This window comes from Talpa europaea (assembly GCF_964194135.1).
Source record: "Talpa europaea genome assembly, chromosome: 2".
In the NCBI taxonomy this organism is placed as follows: Eukaryota; Metazoa; Chordata; class Mammalia; order Eulipotyphla; family Talpidae; genus Talpa; species Talpa europaea.
The window spans coordinates 4,237,200-4,264,282 of NC_140068.1; the positions used below are offsets into that span (position 1 = coordinate 4,237,200).

Here is a 27,083-nt window from a genome sequence, read left to right on the forward strand (position 1 = left end):
CCCGGCTGCTCCCCGGCCACCGGAGGAGGGTCCCACATGGTGCGCAGACCTCTCCTGCCGCCCGCTGCTCCCCTCAGCAGTGTACTTCGGTCCTTCTGCCTGCTCTGCTCCCCGCTCTGGCTCTGGTGAATTCTCTCACCCTCCTGCGCTTCTGACTGTACCCAGTGCATGTATAAACAAAACAAACAAACAAACAAATAAATAAATAAACATGCCTCTATAAAAAAAAAATTAAAAAAAATAATAAAAATATTTAAAAAAAAAAAAAAATTAGTGCAGGACCTTCCCGGTGGCGCAGCGGTTGAGCGCTAGGTTGCGAAGCTGCCCGCAGCCTCTGCGGCGCCGGTTGGACCCCCGGCTGCTCCCCGGCCACTGGAGGAGGGTCCCGCATGGCGCGCAGACCTCTCCTGCCGCCCGCTGCTCCCCTCAGCAGTGTCCTTCGGTCCCTCTGCCTGCTCTGCTCCCCGCTCTGGCTCTGGTGAATTCTCTCACCCTCCCGCGCTTCTGACTGTGCCCAGTGCTTGGATAAATAAATAAAAATTATAAATAAATAAATAAATAATTAGTGCAAGAGGAGCCCCTTTTCCAAAGGGACTCTAATTAAGATGAAGGCCAAAAATCCACGATATATGTGGGGGGGGGGGATGCTTAGTATATTGTCTTGAAAGGTAAAAGTAAAATGATGACAGAATTTATTTTGTAGTTATCAAAACTTACCGTAGAGTTGTACACCGAAAGCGATTACAGGAGTGTATGTCAATTACATCTCAGTAAAACAGGGACATGTATTGTCATTTCAACCACATTCTTTTAAACAAATATAAAATCAATTACTGATTTTTTTTTTTTTTTGCCTTTTAAAGAGCTCATTCTTAGGGGGTTCCTCTCAGAACACCGCTGCCATGGGCAGGGACTCTGGACACCCTCTCTGGCTGGGCCCAAGCCACCCCCCCACCACATCATCCCTCGTGGATGCCCGCCCAGTCCAGCCTCGGCTGTCCCACCCACTAGCCCCTCACTGAAGCCGCCAGGGACTGCAGTTGAGAAGCCCCCAACGGAGTCTTATCACCCCTTGACAGTGACAATTTTCTGTTGGTTTAAGTCACCGAAAAGAGCTATTTTGGGGCACGGTTTTCTGTTAACGTTGTACATAACATCCCCTGTCATCCCTTCCTTGGTGGTTATTATTGTCCAGCATCAAAGATTGGATAATTCTTGCAAAAGTACCAGAGGACTTCAGTGTTCCCAAGGGCACAAATCCCCTTCTTCAGGGGAGCCCTCGGCTCACCGCGTCCTTGGTCTGCTCCTTGGGCTCAGCCGCCGGCACCTCTGGCCCTGCCCCTTTGCTGTGCCGTGGTTCTCAGTGCTCACACCTTGGTTCTGACCAACTTCACGGCACCCCAGATATTCGGCAAAGCTGCTGATTTAAGCCCGCGGTCCGTTCCAGTTGGCTCGTGCTGACTTCAGGCACCGAAGAGAACGACCAACAGAAAATGCCGAGGCGGGAAAGAGCGTCTCGCGAAGCAGGGATTCACACGGGAGGGCACCAGCGCTGCACGTGACGCGGGAGGTGATCAATGATTTCTCTACTTGGAGACTTTTACCCCCCCACAATCTAATGTTAGGGAGCCGAGGTGAAATAAAAGTGTTTTATGACTCCCCCTTCCTCCTGTCTGTGACCCCAGCCCCCACGCTGCTCCCCCAGATTCGGCAGCCTTAACACCGGGGTGTCTAGCCTGCCAAGCTCCTTTCCACGAGCAAGAGAACAGGGAGCGTTGTCCATGCCTCGACGGGCCGTCCCTTCTGCGTGTAGTTGGTAATTTTACAAGGGAACGAGTGAAAAGCCAAAACGTAACCCAAAGGAATCATTTCCTCAGTAGTGAGACTGTAGCACGCCCGTGAGGCTCGGCCCGGTGCTGCTCACGCAGCTCTGTCAAGGCAGCTGCCCAGCCCGAGCCCACCTGCCCCGCACAGGGACCCTGGGCTGTCCACTGACTGGAGCCAACAAGACCATCCGCAGGGGACGGGGCGGGTGGGGTGGGGCGGCGCACAGGTGCAGACCATCCTTCCTGAACATTCCACCCTCTCTTGTTCTGGACTAAAGCTGATGGGGGCGGCGGTGCCCGAGTAACGTGCTCGTGTTTGTGATGTGGCGCAGAGGGAGGCCGCGCAGTCGGCAGCCATGACGTGGGCTCTGAGAAGGGAACCGGCCGTCAGCTGGCGGTGAGGGCGGAAAGAGATGTTGAAAGCCTGGGAAGGAAAAGTCCGAGGGGCCACCCAGCCACTCGGGCTCCCGGAAGGTGATGGGGGAGCTGGAGGTAGAGGGGTCTTCTCTGAGAAAGGGACATGGTGCGCCTGGGAGGCTGCAGGGCACCCAGTGTGGACGTCCCGCGGCTGGTGGGTGCTCGGGGCGAGCCCAGCACAGAGCGCCGGTCGGGCAGCACAGGCTTGAGGGTCATTAGAAAGTGACCGTCATGGGTCAGGAGACGGGGTGGGAGAGCAGAGGCCCCGCCACTGAGGCTGGAAAACACGGTCATTTAGGGGAGCAGCGGGGAGAGCGGGAAGGGAGAAGACCCCACAGAGGAGCGGAGAAAGCGGCTGAATAGAAACCCAGCCCAGGCACTTCCAGGAAGAGCAGGGCCATGCGTGGCTGGAGAAAAGACTCCCCCGGTGTGGCGACGCGGAAGCCCCCTCGCCGGCCGATTTCAATATGGCCATAAGGTGGACGCCCCCGGGGGAGCTGTGGGGGGTGAACTGTGGTGAGAAGTACGGGCGGTGAGTGTGCGAGAGGCTTCCCAGAGGGCTGTCTGTGAAGGGGGGCGAGAGCTGGCGCGGGAAGCCAGAGTGAGCCGGCCGGGTGCGGACGCCCCCTCGGGCCAGCCCTGAGGACAGCCGTGCCCTGGCCTGGGCTTGCGGCCCACGCAGCGGAGCCAACCAGCGCGTGGCACGTGCCCCGGTCACCTGGCGCTGTTGCTGCTGGTCTTGCCCGTGCTAGGCAGGTGTAAGGAGGCCCCTGGGAGGGTGGGAGCTGCTCTGCCAGAGTCCCCGCGGGCCCCCAACCCTGCGCGGGAGCTGCCCTTCCTGAACCGCCAGCGTGATGGCAGGTGTGTCCGCGTTGTTCTTCGCACTCAAGCTGCCTTCTCGGTTGGGGGGAACTTAGCTGTGCCCACAGCCACCGGGTGGGAGCTGAGCAGGGTGCGGGGAGTGACTTTGGGGTAGTTTGTTTTTTCCTTTAGAGGTGGGAGCAAGTTGGGCCTGTGGACACGCAGGGAGGCGACACGGGACTCGTCAGCGCGGCCGGCAAGGAGCACCTGCCCTTCCAGGACGGCCGCGCCATGAGAGGAGCGGAGCCGGCCTGCGTGTCTCCTCTGCCTGCGGAGCCGCTGGGGGCCGAGCAGACGGGCACAACCTGCGCATCTTAACGGTGGAGGAGCCGGGAGGACTCAGCCAGTGGGGAGGGGGAGGGGCGGCCATCAAGAGCCACCAGAGGGAACGTGGGCCTGCGGAGGGGCATTTTCCAGGCATTGCAAGGAGCTGAGTGGCTGGAGGCGGCCACATCACTCTGGAAGATGGCTGAAGGGGCAGCGCGTCCCTGGGCCCAGAGCACGCAGACCCTGCAGGGCCCCATAGGACCAGGTGTTTCATCACCCTAATCTGTTCCCCACTCTGTTCCTGGTGAATCCCCTCACCCCCGACACCTCTGGTCTGTACCCCAGTTCTTGTATGCATAAATAAATCTTTAAAAAAAAGAATTTGGGGGGCCTCCCTGGTGGCACAAGGGGTTAAGACTCAGCACTATGAAGCTGTCCGCAGCTTCTGCAGCACGAGTTCAATCCTGCCCAGGGAGGTGACCCACATGGCGCAGCAGACCTCTCCTGTCTCCCGCTGCTCCCCTCAGCAGTGTGTTTCAGTGGATCTGCCTATTCTGCTCCCCACTCTGTCTCCGTTAAATCCTCTCACCCCCCACACCTCTGGCCTGTACCCCAGCTCTTGTATGCATAAATAAATAAAAATAAATGATTTTTAAAAAGAGAGTTTTCTTGTTGATATGAGGGTGAAATGGTCATCTGGTTGCTGGGAGAACAGAAATTTGGACGAGGAAAAAAATCTTCAAAAGGGAGGAAAGGAGCAGAGGGGGCGGGTCATCCTGGGCTGGAGGGAGGCTCTCTGCCCAGCTTGTTGGTGTAGGAAGCCAGGTCACGAGAGGGGCACAGTGACGGGGAGGGTGTCAGGACATCTGGGGAGAGGAAGGAGCTTGGAAGAGCCCCCAAGGGCTGGGAGGGCGCCCTCCGGGCGGTGACAAGGAGCAGCTTGTAGGACCTGGAATGTGCCCCTGGTTTGGATGGAGGCAACTGGCCCAGGGCCCGGGCTGGCCAGCGAGGGGCAGGGAGCCCGGCACGACGGCGAGGGTGCGGGGACACGGGCCCGAGCACACGGGAGGCGTGACGCAGGGGGAGGGACCGCCAGAGTGAGAGGACGGGAGGGGCGGCGGCGGGACAGGAGAACGGCCCGTGCCACTGTGCGATTCATTTTCAGAGTAGCTGGGATGAGGCTGCCGGGGCTCTCAGCCGGGCTCCCCTCCAGTTCCCGCTCGCGGCCCCGCCCGCCACTCCGTCTCATCTCCTTCCCGTCAGCCCGAGATGGCCAGTTTCCCGCACTCAGTAGCCGGGCCTCTGCGCCGTCTCTGCACCCTCCTGGGTATTTTTCTGCACCTGGATCCAAGGCTCAGAAAAAAGGGGAGCAGAGGGTGACAGGAGGCGGCTCGGAGATGGAGACCAGGGGAGGACTTGAGGACAGGGAGGCAGAGGGCACCCGTGGACAGGCCGGGGGCTGATGCCAGGGGTGCAGGACAGGCCTGGCAGCCAGGTCCAGGGACTGCAGACACGGGCACGGTGACAGGGGAGACGGGGGTGGCACGCAGAACCGCAGGTGCCTCGAAGGCCCACTTCCCCGGCCACCGCAGAGGCGACAGGCGCGGGCCTGCTCTCCCGTGCGGCCACGCGCTCCCTTCACCGTCTGCCTGGCCTGCCTCCTCCCTTCTTAGTCCTTTGAGTCCTCCCTGCCTTAAAGCACCTCCAGGAGAGCTTCCCGTGAGGTCACCTTCCTCCCGCCTGCCGCGGGACGGTGCTTATACCCCGCGTGGATTGGCGGTGCTTGGTGCTGCAGCCGCGGGCAGGTTCCGCAGCTCCGTCTGGGCCTCGCTCGGCCCGGGGAGTTCTGCAGAGGCCGCCCAGGCCACTGGGCACAAAAGTGCAGACCCACCCTCACCACGGACGGGCACTGTGTCCCGGCAACCTGCTCCCTGAGCCAGGGTGTCTCGGGAAGGCGCCTCCTCCCTTGCCGGAGAAAATTAATTGTCCAAATGCCTGGGGGTGCATTATGCAGCCTGCGCTCCACATTTGCATCTTCACCTGCTTTTGCGTGTTTCTCGTTTTAAACTTATAGTTCACTTTTGGGGAGGGGCCCAGGGGAGAGAGGGGTCACCACACGGCCAGACAGACGCCAGCGTCCGTGAGGGACAGGATCCCATGAAAGGACCAAGCAGTGTCGTCTTGGAGCTCATCCCACCTTGTCTGCAGAAGGACAGTACGTCGGGGCTTCCTGTGGGTTCCTGGATCTTCCTCCAGCGAAGATTCCTTTGGGTCCACTCGAGACCAAGCACCCTGGGGAGGAGATGGACGAGGCAGGTCCCTTTCTCGCTAACCCTGAGCAGCGACGCCTCGGGCCGAGGGCAACAGAGGTGCCATTCTGATCTCTGGATTCTGTCCCTTTCCAGGGAAGAGGCTCTGTTTTCAATCAAAAACAAGATCATTCTAAATGCCATCGCCCCGTGCCCATCTGGGCTCCTGGAAGCGAGCTGCTGGCGTCTGAATCAGATCATCCCCACCGACGGCCCACCGCCCCCAAGCTCTCCGCTGGGAGACGCTCCTGGTTCCCCTGCAGAGTTGCCCCTGTGGAGACGGGAGTGTTTCCTTCCAAAGGAGGGTGGGGAAGAGCAGGTGGCACCGAGAATCATTTCATCACAGCCTCTCTGACCCTTCAGAGACAAATGGTTAAACTCACCACGATGAGCTATTCGGTGGATTTGAATATTTTACCCCAAGAGCTGCAGGAAGAAGGGCCACTTTCCTGGGCACCCCAGAGGGGCCAGCAATGTAATGGACAGGCCGAGGGGCTTCCTACCTAAATCCCAGACCTCCTGTCCGAAGACCTGGGTGTGGCCGGCGAGCACCCAGCACAGAGGCTGAGGAAGCTCTCAGCAAAGGGGCTCCTGAGGAAAATCCCAGGCTCCCTCCCAGCCCTTCCCGCCGCCCCTTCCAGGACGACACAAGGAAAGGCCCAGAAGGAGAGGGGCCCAGAGGTCAGAGCCCTGTGCCTGGTGCAGGGGAAACACCCATCGTCAATAACCAGGCACTTCACAAGGGGGGGACACCCCAAAGCACAGTCACCTCGTAACCTGTGAGTTGAATCCTGTTCATGAAAAGGTGTCTCAAGTGTATTCAAAGCAAATGTTCCTTGCAGGAGCCTCCACGAGAGGAGCCCACAGGCAGCTCCTGCAGGGCCCATGCTGCTCGCCCGGTGATGTTCAGCCGGAACCGGGGTGGGCAGCGTGAGGCCTGCAGCCTCTCCACAGGTCTTCGCATGTCCAGCTCAGTTCTGTTCTGATGGAGCCGTGTGTGTGTGTGGGGGGGGGCGTGCGTGTGCTCGTGCACGTGCGTGTGCATGCATCTCCCACCTAACAGAGCGGGAGACTCAGATGTCGCTGGGCCTGGGCACCATGCCAGCACCTGGCTGCTTTTCTTCCTCCATCAGCCACGGGCCAGCGAGCGCTTTGCAGGTGGGACACAAGGCTGGGGGGAAGCGCTCGCTGGCGCAGCCCAAGACAGCCTCACTCCCACACCCACGGTCGCCGTGCTCCCTGGGGCCTTCTTCTCCCTGGTGGAAAATGGCCCTGGGAGGGCTGAGTGGCGGGAAGATTGTTTGGTGGGCACGGACAGGACAGCGCTTGACACGCATGTGAGCATTTCCAGAAGCGACGCACAAGAGGACAATCTCAGTGTCGACGAGCATCTCATGCACGGGGGTGGGTGTCCTGGCCACACGGGGGAGAAAGCTAAGGCGTGCTCCGAGCACAAGGCAGGGGCTCTGCGCCCACGGGCCCAGGCTCAGACCACAGTCTCGATGGCCGCGGTGTTCCCGCCATCGTCCTGCCGTCTGGGCTGCGTCTCGTCCTTGAAAGCCCTGGTCAGCACCACTTTCAGGGACTCCTTGAACCTCTTCTTCTTACTGCTGCCCACAAAGAAGTAGATAAAGGGGTTGGCGCTGCTGTTGATGGTGGAGAAGAGGAGGGAGACGTGGTGCAGGCTCCGGAAGGTGGCCCAGTACTCGTAGTACAGCAGGTAGAGGAGCCGCATGGGCATGGCGCAGATGAGGAAGATGACGATGGTCACCGTGATGACCAGGTACAGCTTCGAGGAGTGGGAGGCCCACGTGTTCCTCCGGATCTTCACCACCAGGACGGTGCTGGACACCAGCATGAGCGGCGTGAAGACCAGGAAGCTCAGGACGCCGATGAAGACGATCACCGCCCGGCAGTCCCCGCGCGAGGGGCTCTGCTCCTCGTGGTCGATGCACTTGACATACTCCATGGTGGTCACCAGGCAGGACAGTGCCCACAGCAGCGCACAGACGCAGGCCGACTGGTGCTTGGGGCGATGGCACCGGTACCAGATGGGGTACAGGACGGACAGGCACCTCTCCACGCTGATGGCCGTCAGCAGGTAGAGGCCCGTGTTGTAGCCAAACAGAAAAGTCACCGATAAGGTGACGATGGTGTAGTAGCCGGAAGTGAGCTCCATCTGGAAAGCGTAGTCCACGGACAGAATGAAGATACAGAAGAGCAGGGAGATGTCAGCAATCGACAGGTGAGTGATATAGACCGTGAAGGGGTTTCTCCTCATCCGGAAGCAGAGGAACCAGAGGAGGACCCCGTTCTCCACGAAGCCCACGGGGGAGATGGTCATGATCGCCCAGTGCACGACGGGAATGTCCCCGCGGGGGTTCCAGTCGGAGGCGTTCTGGCCGCTGGAGGCGTTGGGGAGGGTCGCGTTGGCCCCGTCCATGAAGGGCCTCGGCTGGGGCTCTGGGGACGACTCTGGAAATAAGTTTAAAACACAGGAACATGGAGGAATTTGAACTGTGCATTGTAGCTTTCATTGATTAAAAAAAAGTTTAATCAGCTCCCCTGATAGGGATAAAATTAGATGTTTCCCCCAGAAAGGGTAGGGGGTTAAGGCCTGCCCCCCAACACCTCCCAGTTCTGTATTATTAGCTGCTTGTGGTTCAGCACCACAGAGAAGTCAGAATTCCCGGAGTCTAGTGTCTGGTCCACACTTTCTGTGCCTCCGCTGCTGACCCCAGGGACCGGGTTCATCGCATTAAAACACCGTGACAGAAGTCAGGTTTGGCAGGCCACCGTCATATTTAAATGCATAAAGTGCCGTCAGCGACTGGTACCTGCTCTTCAATATTGTAACCGTGTTTTTGAAAGCGCAGACAATTAGGAGGCATTTCTGTCCCATGTTCCCGATGTCGGTGACAAAGCTGGCGCCTACTCAGACCAGGTATGCCCGCGAGCCAGCCCCACCCCTGGAACAGATGGCGAGCGGAAGGAGGCACCGCCCGGCAGAGGCCTGTGCCAGGAAAACCCCGTGGACGGACAGTCAGCAAAGCCCCAGCCTGAAAACAACCCAAACACTAACTCTTCAAGGCTGCAAAGCAAAGGTTCTCAGAAACTTTTCCCTCACGCTTTAGAAATGACACAACAAATAAATGCACAGCCCACCTCTTCCTGCCGCAGAGCAAATACACTTTCACAAAGGAAACAGCTGTCCCCAAGCAGAGGCCCTGGAGCCAGCCCAGGGGACTGAACACCTCACCTGACTGCAGTTTCAACTCTCCCAGGCACGTGGTCCTGGTGGCCAGCGTGGGATGTCCTGGCCAGCGTGGGATGTCCTGGCCAGCACCGAAGAGCTCATCTTTCCCACGCCCCAAAGGAAGCTGAGGTCATCGGCCAGACCTTTTCCATTCCCCACTCTGCGTAGGTTACCGAAGCCTGAGCTGATTCCCTCTTCCTTTGTCTTCCCTGCTTCTGCCTGTTCAAGCCTTTCATTTTGTACAGCTTCTCAGAGCAGCTTTCTGCTCCCTAGGCAGGAAGTTGCCAAGACAAGACCTGGTGCGCTGTCACTTCAGACCTGGTGCGCTGTCTCCAGCACCGAGAGAAAAGGGTTAGACGAAACCAGGCTGGTGCAAGCAGGGGTGGGTTTGGGGCATCGAAGCCAGTAGCAGGGAGCGGTTGTGAGGATGGACACCGGCAGCCAGTGGAGTGAGGAGAAAAGAGAGGTCACCAGAGAGATGACAGATGGTGGGCAGGAGGCAAGAGCCCTTTCTTGAGGACCCCAGCAGCGCCGGAGACCGGGAGCCCCAGCATGAAGGTAGAAGAATGGAGAAGAGGGGGGATGGGAGGGGGGTGGTCGAGGGGGAGGGGTGGTGGGGTGGAGGTAGGGGTAGAGGAAGAAGCAGGAGTGGAGGGACCTTGAACTATCCTGACTTCCAGGGCTTTGACGAAACCTCAGATGCAAGGCCTTCAGCGATGTCACACACCTAGCGCATTCGCAGTGGCCCTGGGGGTCGGCTTTCTCTAAGTTTGCTCTGATGAACCAGGAAAGAGGCATGTGCAGGTCTCTCCAGAAATCGTGACTGCAGGGAAGACTTTGGGGTGATGAGGAAGGCGGGTGGCATCTTTCAGAATGCAGAGGGATCTTGGAACACAGAATTTCTTTGACACGATATCCACAGGAGTTTGTCCCTGACCTGTGTTCCTGATCTATGAAAATGAATATTTGGGGGTGCAAGGGGTTAAGTGCAAGGTGGTGCAAGGGCTAAGTCCCTGGTGGTGCAAGGGGTTAAGTCTCAGCACTATGAAGCTATTGCCAGCCACTGCAGCATTTCAGTAGATCCACCTGTTCTGCTCCCCACTCTGTCTCTGGAGAACCCTCTCACCCTCCCCCCTGCACACCCCAGTTCTTATATGCATAAATAAGTAAAATAAATCTTTTTTAAAAAGAAAATGAATATTTGGGCTAAGGCATAACTTCTCTTGATAAATAAACACTGAACAATTTTTTTTTTAAAACAAAGAGTAAGAAGAATCAGCTGGAGTACAAGCGGGTGAGAAGTCTGGAGGGATGCTGTCTGATAGACATGTTTGGAGCCACATCTGTGACTCAAGTCTTTCTAGAAGCCATGTATAAAAAAAAGTAAAACGAAGCAGATGAAATAAATTGAATAGCATATTTTATTTAACCCAATGTATTCAAAATATCATTTCAATATGTAATCAATATAAAAAATTCATGAGCTATTTTACCTTCTTTTTTTCACTAAAGTATTCGAATTCCTGCATGCTTTTATTTAAAGACTCATTTTTATTTATGTATGCATACAAGAACTGGGGTGTAGGCCAGAGGTACGGGGGTGAGAGGATTCATCAGACACAGAGTGGGGAACAGAACAGGTGGATCAACTAAAATCCACTGTTGAGGGGAGCAGTGGGGAGACAGGTGAGGTCTACTGCACCATGTGGGTAGCTCCCTGGCCGGGGATCAAACTTGTGCCGCAGTGGCTGGTGATAGCTTGATACTGCTGAGACTTATCCCCTTGCACCACCAGAGAGGCCCAAATTCCTGCGTGTTTTGACTCTTAGGGCCCCTCTGGCTTCAGACCAGCCATGGGCTTATCAGCCATGCAGGGCAGTGACACCCCTACGGGGCAGTAAAGGACTCAGCCATTGGAAAGCCAGACCAGCTCATCCAAAGAAGTCAGAGGTTCTCATATTTTAAGGACATCCCTCAATCACTGGGTAGAAACACAAAATTGGGACCTAGTAAGAATTTTTAAGAAAATTGACAAGAACAGGAGCCTCCCTGGTAGCGCAGGCGGTTGAGCACAGCGCTGTGAAGCTGTCCGCAGCCTCTGCAGTGCCAGTTCGATCCCCGCCGGCCTCAGAGCAACCCACATGGTGAGCAGACCTCTCCTGTCTCACCCGCTGCTCCCCTCAGCAGTGTATTTCATCCGTCTGCCTGTTCTGTTCCCTGCTCTGTCTCTGGTGAATCCTCTCACCCTCCCGTGCATCTGGCCTGTACCCTGGTTCTTATATAAATAAAAATAAATCTTAAAAAAAAAATTGACAAGAACAGTGTTGTGCCCCAGACACACCCCCACAGGCCACACTGCCTCCCAGTGCCAGCTCCTGCCCCGGCAGAAGAGCTCTCCTGGTCTGTCCCCCTCCTTTTGCTTGCTTTGCTCTTCCCTTCCAAGCCTCTGCCCTGAATCCACCGCCCACTGCTTCCACCTGACTCATCCCTGAAACAGCCGGTACCAGAGCTTCCTTCCGCACCACTTCCTATTTCTAGTCAACTTTTCTTCCTTGCCCCAAAGTTTCTAAATCCTCTCACAAAAATCAATCAGGAAACGCATGTCACACATCAGATCAAATTGCATTTTTCTTTTAAAGTCAAACCAAAGAAACCAAATATACTTTCTGAAGATAGGCCATCTCTATGGTCTGAGAAAAGGAACATCTGTTCCACTGAGCTAAGAGTAAAGAACAAAGAAATTGGTAAGACACAATCCCCTGCCCAATGTCTCAGAAATGGGTGAAGGAGAGCTTGGCCACACAGGGCAGGCACGTGCAGAAAGCAATGTCTCAGGTTTTGAGCAAGGCTCTGCGGGGCTGTGCTTTGAAGGGTCCATAGGAGTCAGTTGTCCAAGGAAGAGAAGGACCTTTTATGGAAAGAGACCAGATGGATGGAGGCCTGAGGGGCAGGATGTGCATGGTGGGGCCAGAGGAGTCTGGTGACCTTGGGTAGAGGGACGACTTTACCCGAAAATGAACAGACAGACAGATGGACGCCTGGGCCTGGTTATGATGCCTCATTAAATGTCAGGCTTATTTTACAGACTATGCTTCACCAACTTTTGTGCTTAAAAATTACCTGGGGTTGCTTATTTAAAATGCAAACTCTGGGGCTCCCACTGTTTCATGAAAGTGGGGCCCTAGAATCTGAATTATCGCGGCTCAGAGAATTTTCATGCAGGTGGATCATGGACCACGGTCTGACACGCACTGCCATCTGCACTCGGGAGCCGGTAACAGTCTTGGCACACATGGCAGGTGGGGTTAGCCTGAGCTGAGCTGCAGGTGGGCGAGCCTGGGTGCACCCAAAGGCTGCCTGGCAGGGACAGTGGATGAGGCAAAGGGGCTGTTGGAATAGTAAACAGTCCTGGGGAGAAAGAACAACTAGGATAATGGCCAAAGGCGAGAGGATTCTAGACAATTCCAAGAAGACCCCCAGGCCTTGGTGACCATGAATGGGGGGCAGAGGGCGGGAGAGGGGAGGGCCCACGGGCTGAGTTTCCCACCTGACGAGGCTGGCAGATGAGCGGCTGGTGACTGAGCTTGGGAGCAGAGGCAGGAGCTGAGAGAGAGGAAAAGAACGAAGTCAGTTAGTGGGGATCTGAGAACCTTCTGGAAGATAGTCACAGGGCAGATTGCAGGTGAGCTCATCTCCTGAGGGCCTGCATGCTTAATAAGCAGAACTTCCTAAGACACAGACGGGAAACCTTTAGAACATTAATCATCATGGCGCATTGGCTGACTGTGAATTTCAAGTGCGGAAGCCACCCAAGCCAGGGGCTCCCCCTCTGTGCCCTGCCTCTGGCCTAGACACTGGCCAGGTGTCCTCACTGACAGTTGTTTCCTGCTCCGGCCCATCTTTCCCAGCTGCTCACACCGCCGCCCGGGCCGCGCCCAGCCCTCCCCCCGCCACTCTGAGGCATTCCGCCATCGCCTCAGAGCTGTGACGGTCTTCCCCGGGGCAGACGTACAGGCACATCTGCCCACCAAGCCACAAGCTCCTGAACAGGGTTTGCGGCCTTCTTGTCTGGATTGCCAGCGCTGGACACACAGCAGACACTCAATACGTGCTGGGTTATTCCCAGAAATGAAGCCCAATGCCACGGCCCTGAAAAGGCACTCGGTGCCCCGGGAAAGCGAAGCCCGGGAGCCCAGGTGAGCCCAGGCCGTGAGGAGCCTTCCCGGGGGCGCGTGACTCTCATGACGGGCAAGCTCTGACCACGCGTCATGGGGATGGAAGGAAAACGTCTCTGAAAACCGATTCTCCTGAGTAACAACTTTCCCGATTGCTCCTGCTGGGTTGCTAAAAAGTACATGTCCAGCTCGTCAGACCACCTGGACTCCGGTCCCTCAGACGAAACAGCAGGTGGCGAGAAGCGTCTGGGACGTGCCCGCAGCCCCTTCCTCCCCGGCCCCTCGGCGGCTTGTGAGTTCCTCTCCCGCGGGACCCCACGAGCTCTGAGGTTGGGCAGGGGAGGAGAGTCTCGCTGACAAAACCACCTGGTTGGGAACCATTTGCTTTGGTGCCTCCACAGCTGCATCCTCAGGAGGGAGGGCAGAGCGGTGGCACCGCAGAGCTCCGGGGTTCACCACTGCGGGGCCCTCCGCGCCCCCATGTTCCAGGCCCACAGTGCTCTGCCAGGCGCTCAGCCCAGCCTGCACAGCGGCACCCCAGCGGGGGGCAGCAGAGCTCGCCCCCCGCGGCCCTCCGTGCCCCAGTGTGGTCAGTGACCCCGAGATCAGCGGTGGAAGCTCACGGTGACACAGCACAGGGGGCAGCGAGGGAGGACGTCCTGGGGAGCACGACGGGCGGGTCTAAAGGAACCCCTGGGGAGCAAGCAGCCCGCTGAGCACCAGGATGCCTCCGTGGGGACTTCAGGGTGCGTGTGCCTGCCCTCGGCTGCTGGCCTCCGTCAGCTGGGGGCCGAGAGCACGGGGCTGCCCTGCGGGACAGGGAGGAACTCGGGTCACGGCAGGCCAAGGTCAGCGTCACTCGTCACTCGTCACACGTGGCCCCACAGGCTCCTTTGCTCACCCAGCCAGTGCCTGGTGCTCCCTGCACTCCTGGTGCTCCCTGAACTCTGTGGGGGGTGGGGGTCCTGCTCCCAGAGCCAGCTGGGGCAGGGATCCAGGGCCCCCGGCTTCCAGCTGAAAGCTGAGCCAGGCTCCCACTTTCAAAAACTGTCTGGAAACCACGGGTCTGACCACAGCCCTCCTTTTCCAGGCCACTGAGTGGAAGCCGGACAGACAGTGAGGCCGGAGGCATTTCATGAGCCACTTGGGGGAACCTGGCGGCTGGGGGCACCTGAGTCTTACCCCGAGCTCCCCATATATCCCCAGCCTCGTCCTCCCTCACCTCACCTTTTCACGCCTCCCGGGTACCTGTTTCAATCTAATTACTGTTAATCCTTCCTATTTATGGACTTGAAGGCATCGTATTTCCTGCCTTACAGGCCTTTTTTTATTTAATTAACTCCCCTGCCGTCCCCAAATTCTCATCACTGAAAAAATGCTCACCCCAACAGGCTCATTTTATATTCCATTTAATCTTAACACAAAATGGGGCTACTTTGAGTCTTTTCATTGCTTTTTTTCCCTAACTATAAAATGGTATGTGTCCATTGAAGAAAATTTGGAAAATTCAGTGGGGAAAAAAATCACACATAAAACCATTACTCAAAATTAACCTGATTTAGCATTGGGAGATTTTTTCCAGTAAGTCTTTTTTCAAAGTCTCAAGCACGCTCTTTTTTAAAATTGAGATTACATTTATAGTCCATTTTGGTATCTTGCTTTTTTCCACTCAATATCTTGTTGTAAACTTTTTTTTCTGTCGCTATGAGGAGTCGCTATGTGGATGTTACCATGATTTATTTTTAACAGTCCTCTAACCTTGGACATATGGGTTGCTTCTCATTTTTCATCTTTTTTTTTTTTTTTAAGCCAAGCACTGTATGAACTTGCTTAGATGCAAATTTTGTGCACATCTTTAGTTATCTTCCTGGGACATGTTTCTAAAAGTAGAGTTGCTACACCGAGGGGTATACAGATTTTTCAAGATTTCAAAGCATGCTAACAAATCGTCTCCAAGAAGCTTTGCCAGTTACACTGACTTCAACAAAATATACATTTCTCTTCTCCCACAACGTCTCCATCTTTCAACTGTTCCGAATGTGGTAAGTGATGCAGAGGTGCCCCGTTTGGGTTGCTTCCCCGCACTGCTAAGGAGTCGGCTCTTCTTCCACGTTAATGGCCACTTGCGTTTCTTCTCGGATGGCTTCTTTTCTCAGGTTCTTTGCCCATGTCTTTGACTGAATTGCAAGAATTCTTCATAAATATAACACTTTGTCATATGTGTTACAAATTCTTCTCTCCCAGAAATGACGGGATTCTATAGACGAGCAAAAAGGAAACAGATTGGAATTTTCTTAAGATCATTCCTTGCCCTTGCAAGTCTGCCTGCGAGTATCTGCTGCTCCTTGAGGGTCAGCGGCTGAAGCGATGGTGTAGATACTGCAAGCCCCCCGATGTCTTACAGGGGCGCCCCTACCCCGTGACTCGCTGAGATTTCCCGTTTAGTAAGCAGCAACCCAGAGCAGAGCCTTTGACAGCCAGGGCCCCAGCCCGCACTGTCTCCTCCCCACGCCAGTTCTGTGTCAACAGTTTGTCTCTGTGTGACGGTCACTCAGCCTTGCATGAGACTGGGCACCTTCTGGGACATTTAATGCCTGAATAGCAGCAAAAGCCATGGCCACAATCAGCTCAGATGCCAGTAATTATGAAAAGCCTCAAAAGATGGACTTTTTGTGTGCTAAAGGGTGGATGTGTTTATTTATTTGGTTATTATTTATTAGAGGACATATTTTTTTGTATTAAGGTACTATCGACCCAATGCCAAACTCATAATGATGCCAAAACAAGGAGGGAGGAGCTGTTCTCAGAAACCCTGTCTCTGTCCCCCATTCTTCTGTGAAATGGAGGCACCAACCACCATGGTGAACACACAGGGGCTGCTGCTGGCCGGGGAGGGTGGTGATTAGGTGGTGATGACTGATGCCAAAGGGAAAATTCAGGAATCCACTCATCAGACAAACAGCAGAAGTGTGCTTGTCACTCACCAGCCTCGTGCCTTTACACAAGTCCTCCAAGGGGGTCGGCTATGTCTTACCCCCTCACACATGCACACACAAACACACACTACAACACACATACATGCACACAGGACACACACCCCAGCACCCTCCCGCACATGAACACACATAAACACACATGTGTACAAACACACACACTCACACACACTCCCACTGCACCACGAAATTCAAATCAAGAGCACCAAGGGAGACACCCCTCAGGGATATCAGACCTGCCCCCCGTCCCCAGGGTGGGAGGACTCTGGATGCAAACCAGCAACCAGGCTGCCCTCTGCTGCCCTTCCAGGCCGGGCCGTGGGGGTTGCCCAGGCACTGCCCCCCTGTGTGTTCCTGCGCCGGCCCTCCATGAGCCCTGGCTCCTCTTAGTAAGAAGGATTCTTAGAAACCGGGTTCTGGGCATTGGGGTACCCATTGCTACTGGGGTCACTGCTCCCAGGCCTTCTCGTGGACTGAGCAGAATAGAAGCAGATCTGGAGCCCTGTACACACACCACCTGTGGCTGACACCCGGATGTTCCTTCCCGACCCAGCCCAGAGGTCAGTCCATGTTCTCCTGTCCATGTTGCCTTGTCTGATGGGGAGAAACTGGCGCCTGAGACCCTCTGAATATTGACTGATTTGCTCCATCTACTGTGTCTGCCACCTCCCACCCCACCGGGCACCTCTCAGCCTTACTGTCAGGTCACGGCCCCACCACACTCCAGAGCTCTACCCTCGCCCTCCGGAGAGTGGCCCCGCATCTCACCGGGTCACCCCACCTCACCTGCTCAGGATGTGGCCCCTCACAGAAGCTGTGGCCACGCAGGCTGCTGGGGGAGGGGGTTGTTAACACCCACGCCCCTCCTGCCAAAATGGACAGGATTGCGGGCAGCGTGGCAAAGACAGGTCTGAGGATTCTGCTGCTGTCCCTGCAGGGGGGCGCCCCCGGGCCACGCTCTCTACCTACTTGGCCACTGGATGTGGATCCCATGCAAAGCCCAGCCCCTCTCACCCTCAGTGGCTTCACAAAATTGGCATTTTCAAGTTTTTCTGGAAGGCTGGGGTGTGAGGAAAGCTGGAGAAGGAAAAACACTTTGCCAACACGAGCCTCAAGGAAAAGCCAGCAGGAACCCCAGAATCAGCGGGCGCAGAGGGTGTGTGGTGGTCCCCAAAGAGGCGAGGGTGTGGGCTTTGCAGGCTGGCGGGTCCAGGCAAAAGTGCTCCCCACATTCCCCTCTCTGAAGCGAGAGGAGCAGGTGCACGATGCAGCTGGCGGAGAAGCAAGAGGAGCAAAGAAGGTAGAGACAGGGTGGGGCCCTCTCAGGCCTGTGAGGCAGGAGGCGGGGTCCACATGCAGCACCTTCACATTGCTACAGTTTCCTCTAGAGACCAGGAGGCAGGCCTCATGCCCTGCCACGCTCCCGTTCCCGAGGCCACAGTCCTCCCGGGTCCTGGCTTCCCGGTGGCAGGGAGAGAGGGAGAGGAAGACAGGGGGGTAGCGGGGGGAGAGAGGGAACAGAGAAAAAGCCAACAAAACCAGGGTCCCGGGGGGGCCACCTGAACCCTTTCCTTGTTCCTTGGCAACCGCGTGGGGCGCGATGCCCTCGCTGGCCCATCCAGGCGTGGGGCTCCGGAGAAAGGGCACCCCCCTTGGTGACAACTCAAATGGAAATTCCTCCCCCGTGTGTGCAGTAACCTGGACAAACAAGCCCGTCTGTGAGACGGACTTTCCATGGCACTGAGGGATCTGCAGGGAATGTCCAGGCAGGGACAACCGTCCTGCTTTGAGGCTTTGAGGCACGTCACTGCAGCCCCCAACCCGCGCCATCTGCACGGAGAAGCAGGAACGACTCGCTTCTCGCCAAGTGCAGGTCTCAGGGGGTAGAAGTGGGGGTGACTGTGTCCCGTCAGGGGCATTTGGCACAACTGGAGGTTTGAGTTTTCACCAAGGGGGGGCACCAGCGGGTGGAGGCAGGGAAGCCAGTAGGCACCCAAGGTGAACAGAACAGCCTCACAACAAGGGCCGCTCTGGCGAAAGTGTCCCCAGGCTGCTGCAGGGAGGCAGCATGCCCCCCCTCCATGCTGCCCGCACAGCAAGCCTGCACCCTGCATGTGCCCTCGCCGGGAAGCAGACAGACCAAGACGCTCACAGAGACGAGCACGAAGGAGCAGGGGGTCCCTTTGACCAGCCCCTCGCCACCCGGGGGCTCACAGCCCACCTCTAAGCCGAAGGTGGTGCTGGCGCCGGTGCCCCCGAGGGGAAGGCAAAGGGAAATCAAGCAACTTGCCTCTGGCTATGCCCAGGAGCATCCAGCCAAGACAGCGCCCAGAGGAAGAGCACCCGGCCAGTGCCCTGCCAAGCCCCGACCCTTCGCAGCCCCCACTAGCTCATCAACAACCCGGCAAACCTCCAAGTCCACCGTCAGATTGAAGAATTGATCCGAAGACGCTGCCCCTGCCCCGGGTCCAAAAGCAAAAGCTAACGGCAAAGTTTCAAGCCTGAAGTTGAACAAGTGTCTGGGGCCAGTGAGCCCAGCAGAGCAGCCAATTTCCCAAAACAAGCGCAGGAGGAGACTGGGTTTCACCCACACAGCCGGAGCATCCCGGACCCCACAGGGGCCCCCAGCCCAGAAGGAGTTGCCAGCCAGGAGCTTGGTGAAGGGGGGTCTTACCCTGCTTGTCCAGGGCGGCCGAACGGCTCAGAACAGAGGTGCAGGCTCCGTCGCTCCGCTCACCAGAGAGGTTCAGCGGGCGTGGCAGGGAGGCGGCCCCGGCGCGGGGCAGGGTCTCCGATGCCAACACCTCCGAGGACGGCTGCAGCCTCCCCTCTCGGAAGAAGCCCGAGTCGCTCTCCCACTGCTGAAAATATTTGAGACGTGCCAAGCAGATGGTCCCACGCTGATCGGCAGCAGCCGTGCTTCAAATGGCATCATCGGGTGACACACGCCAGTGAAAATCTTCAGGCTGGTCCCGGGCGGGAACAAGTGGTGATAGAGCGAGAGGAGACCCCAGGACGCCCCAGGCCGGCCAGGGCTAAGGAGAGGCCCCAGGAAAGCTCGCGGAATCGCGTGCAGAGGAGCTCGAACCAGCCCGAGAGCCTGCCTCAGCCTGCAAGTAGCGCGGCCTCTGGCGAGTCTTGGAGACTCAGTTTCCCGAGCTGGAGCGTGGAGCTCATCGCAGGGCTGCCGAGGCTGCCGCGGGCCGTGGGCTGTGGGTGCAGACCTGCAGGGGGCCCGCACCGTGTTCCGTGACGACACACCGCCCCCTTCCTGCAGCCCGGCTCGGAGTCCTGTGCTGGCTGCGGTAAGTGCAGCACAGCGGATGGGGGTCCCCCAAGCGGGCCCCGGGGCGGCGGGCACCCCGGGCAGTGCTTGGCAGCCTGGCTTGGAGACGCCAGAGGCGAAAGGCCCTTCCTCGCCAGGCACTCAAGTTCCTCTTCCCGCTGACCCTGGTTCTACAGACCCGGCGTCACGGCTCCCAGGCCGAGCAGGAGCCCGGGTGGTGGGAACAGCAGGGCCCCGCGGGGAAGCCCCCCGCCCCCACGGCAGCGTTTCTTCTTCCACAGGAGCGCTGCCTCCTCGTCAGCGGGTCAGCGTGGCAACAGGCCCCTGGGGCGGACTGGCTCCCAGCAGGGCGGGCAGGCGGCTCCAGCGTGTGTGGGAAAGCAGACCGCGGACCCGGTGGAGGACCAGAGGGGGCCAAGCGGCCGCTCGGGGAAGTCCAGCCTGCGGCTCTGTCCCCCTGGAGGGGAGGAGAAAGGGAGCCGGGAAAGGGGGCTCTCCCCAAAGACCCACACACCGCAGGCCAAGTAAGGTGGTTGAGAAGCCACGAGGCAAGCAGGTGAGCAGCGAGAGGGGGCCCCGGGACAGGGGCATTACCTGGCGCAGGTTCCCAGGGTGCAGGTCGGTTGCCTGAGGCTTCTCACTTCCCAGGGGACACTCGGAAGCCGGAGCGTGAGCTGGGCCCTCTGAGGCAAAGCAGGCAGGAGAGAAGCAGCGCCGGGGGCGGCGAGGCAGACCCGCCGAGCCAGGGCGACCAGCAGGGAGCAGGCTCCCCGAGGTGGACCAAAGGGGTGCCTTCAGGGACCCCAAGGAAGAGAGGGGGGAAGGAGAGCGGGGGGCACGAGGCCCCGCTGCCCAGCGTGCCGTCTCAGGAGCCCAGACTGGACGAACATTTCCCCTGGTCCCCCGGGGCCTGCAGCCCTGCGCGCACTGGCCGGCTGGGGGGAGACTCCAGCGTCATTATTTAAGTCAACAGAACACGGGGCCTCCCCGGTTTGCTTTTCCAGCTCCTCGCAGAGCAGAGGAGTCTGGCGGAGACACGTTACCAATTTGGACACTGGTCGCAGCACTAGGTGAATGAGGAACAAACCACAGGAAGCTGGCGGGGCCAGATGGCGCGCGGGGGGAGCCGGCCAGGGAGGCGGCTGGCCGGGGAGCCTGAAGAGATGGCGGCTCTTCCCCCGGAGCGGGTGGGCGGTGGAAGGCGCCAATTGTTTGTGACTAATTGGCAGCCCTAACAAAAGCAGGAATTATTGCACATGGAGTTTCATTTATGGTAGATAATGATTTCTACTTAGAGAAAATACAGCGACTCTCCGTAAAAATAAAACTGCTTGCATTCAAGCCACAAATAGGTTGGCTATTTCTGTGCCTGGCTTGTCTTTGTGAGTAATCAGCCTCCTCTTGAGAGGTAGGGAGCTTGGGGGAGGTGTGGGAGGTGTGGGGAGAATGGGGAACTCGGCCAGCGGACGCTGGGGCAACCAAGAGGCTGTGATCCCCAATGTCCAGTCTGGAAGAGTCTCTGGTCCCTCATGTCCAGTGTGGAGGAGTCTCCGGCCCCAAATGTCCAGCGTGGATGAGTCTCTGGCCCCCGTGTCCAGTTAGAAGTCTCTGGCCCCCAACGTCCAGTGTGGAGGAGTCTCCGGCCCCGACGTCCAGGGTGGAAGTTCTGGCTTTCTACTCCATGAGTCAACTCACACCTTCCAGAGTTCCCTAGAGAAATAACATTGTTTTCTCATCAAGAAAATCAGGGAAACATGGTAGAGGCGGCCAGGGACAGGGCTTTACAGGAGCGAGGAAGGGGGATCTGAACTCAGAAGGCCAGAGAACGGACCCACAGGTGGCAGGACCCGCCGCGGAACCAGCAGCAGTTGGCTCCGAAGTTCCAGGCCCGCTGGCTCAGTGCTGACCACGGCGGCCACTTCCCAGGACGCCTTCCCTGCCCACAGGAGCCTGGCCTTACCCCAGACATCGGGTCATGAGCAGCCCGAGCAGAGCGAGGCTGGGGGCTCCCACCGGCAGGGAGGCCCTGGAGGGAGGGGTGCGCTGCTGAATTTCCCGGGAAGGGGGCAGGCCCAGCGGGGCTGGGAGCCTCAGACACGCAACATGGCGAGCGCTGACTAGCGCAGGTCATCTCGGCTCGCCAGGGGCAAACACCTTCAGGAGGGTTAGCTGGGGCCTTGCAGACTGAGCATGCCCGGTGCTTTGTCCTCTCCGGGCATGGACGGGCTCTCGGGGCCGTGCGCACCGCCCGCCCGCTCGGGACCTGGCGCAGGGACCTCAGACCTCACCGGCCAGATCGAGTCCAAGATAAACCCTGAGAACAGAACTCTCGGGGCTGATCCGCAGCCTCAGGGTGTCGTCCCCAGGCCTCTGTGGGTCCCTCTCGAGTGAGGCACTTCACCTCCCGCATCTGAAACATCAGGTCTTCCCCGGGGGCGCTGCTCCCCCAGTTACACAGGCCTGGGGAGCAGACAGGCAGGCGCGGGAGCAGGCCCTGCTGAGCTAACCCTGATAAGGACCCAAACAGATCGCAGCCACAGAGAAGACCCAGCAGTGGGAAGCTGGGTCCCCAGGCCTGAGTCTCCCCAAACTTCCCCCCACCCCATTTTGAGAAGCTGCCAGGAAGGGGACCTTCCCCCCAGCATGCACCTTTGCAGAGTGATGTGGGGGGTGTGGCGTGACCTGAAGGTCAATGGCGCTAATCACAGCCCTCTGTTCCCGGGGATCGGCACAGACCAGCACCCCCTCCTTCCCGGCCTCCCCCCACTCTCTCTGCTCCCCCTGATGCCCCTCCTCCTGCTCCCTGCACACAGTCAGCACAGGAGCCTTGCCCTCCAGCGTCCTTACCTTGATCGTAATCATGCGCCATCCCTTGTGCAAGCATGAAAACATCCAGTTGTGAGAAAGGGTATTTTTGGAGCATTGCCTTGGGACGTGGCGGCTGTCCATGCCTCTGGATGTTCTAAATATTACCCCAAGTTCAGCCGAGTGCTGGGCCGACATGGTCTTGGCCCTTCCTCAAGCTGTCATTGCTGAGTTTTCCTGGGGAGATACTGATCGGCTAGCATTTGGGGGCTCCTGTAAAGAGAGACACACACAAAAGAAAACTGTGTCCGCAGCAGCAGTGGCTCGCACCCAGCCCCCTGGACCTGCCCTGCTGGCCTTGGGGGTGTCTGCCCCAAGGGGAGCTGAGTTTCTCCTGAGTGCAGCCAATTTGTGTGTGCTCATTGTGAAACGGGGGCAATGCGAAATCTAGCAGACCACGCACGGCCTAAGCTTGAGTTAGCTCAGAAGGACAAGTTAGGGCTGTGGGAAAATTCCAGCCAAAACAATAGAGGCCGGTTCCCGTCAGAAATAAGATGTACCCTTCGTTCCTGAAACCTGGGCTGTGGTGAAACGCTCAGCTGCTCGTAACAGCACAGTTTGGCTTCTGTACCCTGCTGGCTGTGGCACCTGCAAACTCCTGGGTGCGGTTTTTGGCTTAAAAACCCTTCCCAACCCCTGCTCAGGGCTGCTCCCTGCGAGAGGAACAGTCGCCGGCCGGCTAATAAAGCCTTTTTCTACATTGGATTTAGACTCAGCTCTGTGTCTGGGGGAGACCCTACAACCCCCATGAAGACCGCACGTGTTTGGGGTTTTTCCTTTGCCAGCTAGAATCCTGAAGACACACATCTGACCTGCCTGTGCAAATGCACTACATGACCAGTTATGAAAAGAAAGCGTTAGGAATTATTGATTTCATCAAAGGTCAAATCTGAGCACCCTTAAACTTGAAGTCAAAGGCGCCTCCCACATCCCACACATTCGGGGTCCCATCATTTCAAAGATCGGTTGTGTTAGAGTTCTCTCGTGTCTGACTTCCCCGGGTAGGAGAAAGTCATTTGGAGCAGCCACATCTGCACCCTTGAGCGGCCTCGCCGGGCGCTGAGAACGCCAGGCCTGAGCAGGCACCGGGGCTGGCGGAGAGCACCCTGCTCCAGCCCCTCGCCGAAGCCATCCGGCCCTGTCCGTCACCGTCGGCGCCGAGCAAACCCGCCCCTCATCCCAACACAACACGCCGTCGTCATTGCAGGGCCCGTCTTGGACCCGGCGGGTGTCGGCGGGTGCCCTTGGTGACCGGGAAACCCACGGGGCCTAAGAATCACTCATCTATCAAGGCCTAAGAATCACTGAACAATTTCGGTGGCAGCTTACAGTGGTGAAAATGTCCCCAGGGAGCCTGGCTTCACTTACCTGAAAATAACTCCATGTGGATCCCCAGACTATCTGCGGGTTCGCAGGTAGGAAGTCTGTGTCCATACACCCCAAGGCGGGATCGCTTACCCTCTGCTACCCACAAAATAAGAGTTACATTGTTTCTGGGTTATGAGGGTCCTAGATTTTCTGGGTTTGGGGGATCCTTGGTCCTTGACTTTGGCCATGAACAAATTCAAAGCCGTGTCTTTAGCAGAAGCAAAAGCAAAGGGTGCTGAGAGGCAGAGCACCCAGGGGGAGCACCCGGGGGGCAGAGTCCAGGGAAGAACAACTGCCAGGGAGGGCGGGGAGCTGCTCTCTCTGTCCCTCTCCAGGGTGCACTAAGCAGGTGCTCCCAGGTGTTGGCTTATTGGTCCAGGCAGCAGTTTCTATGTCACCCCCTTCTGCGCAGCACCCGGTGCGGTTGGGAAGCAGGTTGGGGCAGGGGTCTGCCTTCGCTCCTCTGGGCATGTCTTGGCTCTCCCCAGGCTTCCTTGCTTCTGGCCAGTGTTTCCTGGGGTCCTGGCTATTGCTGGCCATTTATTTTTCTGATAGGCCTTACCCTCTCAGCCCTAACTGTCTAATAAACTATTTCTGGCAACTGTCGCTACTTTAGAGCTACCTTATGCTTGGTTATAAAAATTGTATTGGATGGGCCTCCCCGGTGGTGCAGCGGCTTGAGCGCAGCGCTGTGAGGCTGTCCACAGCCTCTGCAGCGCAGGTTCAATTCCCAGCCGGCCAGGGAGAATCCCACAGGGGGAGGCAGACTCTCCTGTCTCGCCCGCTGCTTCGGTCCATCTGCCTGCTCTGCTCCCCGCTCTGTCTCTGGTGAATCCTCTCACCCTCCCGCGACTCTGGCCTGTACCCCAGCTATTGTATAAATAAAAAAAAATCTTAAAAAAATTGTATTAGACAAAAACAAAAATGTATCGAGTCTACTGGATACATCAGGCAAGATAAATTAGGCAAGATAAATGAAAACAACTATAATTTGGTGCCACCTTTCATCACTGTTCAGGGTAAACAGCCTCCGGTGGTTCAGACTTGACCACTCGACATGAGGTTGGCTCAGTCCTTGACCTTGGTGTTCGCTCTTCCGTCTTCCCCTCTCCCCATGGGGAGCCCCGGAAGCAGCGCAGGAAGGGACGGTGCTCCTGTTCTTCTCAGGAAAACGGGCTGGACAAGGGGGTTGTACTCTGGGCCAAGTGAAATGATTTCTTTTTTTTTTTTTTAAAGAATTATTTACTTATGCATAGAACTGGGGTGTAGGCCCGAGATATGGGGCGTGAGAGGACTCACCAGACACAGAGTGGGGGGCAGAACAGGTGGATCTACTGAAATCCACTGCTGAGGGGAGTAGACGGGGAGACGGGAGGGGTCTGCTGTGCCCTGTGGGTCAGCTGCCTGGCCGGAGATGGATCTCAGGCCATAGCAGTGACAGCGCTGAGACTTAACCCCTAGGCCACCAGGGAGGCCCCACCAAATGAAGGGATTTTCAATATTTTCAGGGAATCAGGGAGCGGTCCGGGTAGTTGCAGAGACCTACTGGTCAGTCAAGCCCAGTCAACCCAGTTAATGTCATCATCAGTCTGGGTGATGCTCAAATCCCTTAAATAGTTGTGATACCCTGGAACTGTAAAGGGAATTCTCTGCGGTGACCATTCTAGGAAGTTCTAGAACAGGAAAGTTCTAGGAGTAGGAGCCTTTCCTCACCCATTCCACTGTTGTGTTTTAAAAAGGAACCAGCAGGCCCAGAGGAGGTCTTTCGAGCTGGGCCCCACGAAGACCCAACACCTCCCTTGCATGCAGCCTCAGCCTCTCCCCAAAAAACAGCCTACACCAGTCCCTGGTTTCTTCTACCGCTCTAGGGGGCCACCCACAGGGCCTGACCCCTGCCCGCTCCTCAGGGAAGGTGACTTTGAAGAAACAATCTTTTCTGCCGCTAGCACCTGGCTCCTCCCTCTCTGACTACAAAACCTTCCATCTGTACAACCCCCGCAGAGCCTTTGCTTGCTCTGCCTGATTCATGAACATTTACCACTTAGATCTCTACATTTGTCTGGATGAATTTTGTTTTGAACAGTTGTTTTTATAATACAAACTGTAAAAACTAGGGCTCACAAGGTCTGGTGGGGCGCAGCAATGACAGAATAAGCATTGTAGGGGGGATTTCCCGGTCCTGCTGGAACACGGCACCCCAAAGCGGAGGGCTGACAACAAAGACACGTCCTCTCTCGTAATCCCGGAGGCCAGGAGCACAGAATCTGGGTGTCAATGGGCCACATTCCCTCTGAGGCTCTGGAGGACTCCTTCCCTGCTGCCTCTGCCTGCTGGGGGTGACTGTGGATCCCAGGTGTCCCTCGCAGCCGCGACCCTCCATCTCGCCTCCACGGTCACGTGGCCTTGTCTTCACGAGGCCGTCTTCCCTGCAGACACGAATCATGAACCCAGAGTCACTCCACCTGCTCCTGCAAGGCCTCAGTGCGAGTAATTACACCTGCCGTGTTGCCTGGCCCATCCAGCTGTCGGCAGGAGCCCTTGGGCGTGGTTAACTCTCTTTCCATCTTATTTTCACGGAAGCTGTGGGGGTGACACTCACCTGTGAGTCACACAGCGCTGAGGGCGCTGACATGGAACCAGAAAAACCAAGAGCCACTCAGACTGCGTCCAGAATCGAGGGCCTTTCCCCACAGGGCCCGAGACCTCCAGCCAACCCTGCCTGTGTGCCCTGTCCAGTCTACCCAGTGACCCCGCGCAGCCTGCATCCTGACCCCCAACCAGTGGGATTCGACTCTTTAGCTTTCCAGCACCCCACTTGCCAGAATGTACTGGAAGCCCCTTTCGCCATGCATTTGGGGAGGCAGGTCTGAGTCCTGGGGCTCCTGCTCTTGCTGTCCTGGCTCCCGATATTTCCCAACCCTTGGTGGGGTGTTTGTGGCTCCCATGCGCATCAGGTAGACAAGCCCTTGATTTGTTGGTGACACAGTGACCCGCAGTAAAATAAGATCCCATCCTGAGAAACGGGGCGCTAGTTTTGTGGATTTCAACATGTCTCCTTTTTGAGGGGGCGGGATACAAGTCCACCCTAACACCTGCTCTCTGGAGCGCACTTGCTCCTGCGGGTGCCAGGAGGGATGGCGAGTGTGGGGCTCTGCTCAGCTGACTGGGGAGCCAGCCCTGCTGCCAGCCCGGGGTGCCCCGTGTACCGCAGCCTCCCTGACTAGCTGGACCTCCCGGGCCGCACCCCACCCGCTGTGGTGTGAGCTCAGGGAAAACCAAAGCATTTCACTATCATCAAGTCCCGGTGAGCGGCACTGTGGGGGCCCTTGTCAGCGCTACCACAAAGAGGACCCCGTTTTCCCGTTTCTGAAGCCAGTTTCAAAGACCGGTTGAGGCGAGAGTTCTCCCTAACGTCGGGCTCAGTCTCATGCACACAGGCCCGAAGCCTCCTTAGAGAATT

At 57.3% G+C, this 27,083-nt stretch overlaps 1 protein-coding gene across 1 annotated transcript; it reads right to left on the reverse strand.

Annotated features, from left to right (window-relative positions):
- Positions 1–7,166: 7,166 nt before the first annotated feature.
- MAS1 (MAS1 proto-oncogene, G protein-coupled receptor) lies at positions 7,167–8,123 on the reverse strand (the record flags this gene model as incomplete). Its single annotated transcript, XM_084228794.1, has 1 exon — positions 7,167–8,123. The coding sequence occupies one exon, from the start codon at positions 8,121–8,123 to the stop codon at positions 7,167–7,169; it is 957 nt and encodes a 318-aa protein (XP_084084920.1).
- Between the last annotated feature and the right edge of the window lie 18,960 nt (positions 8,124–27,083).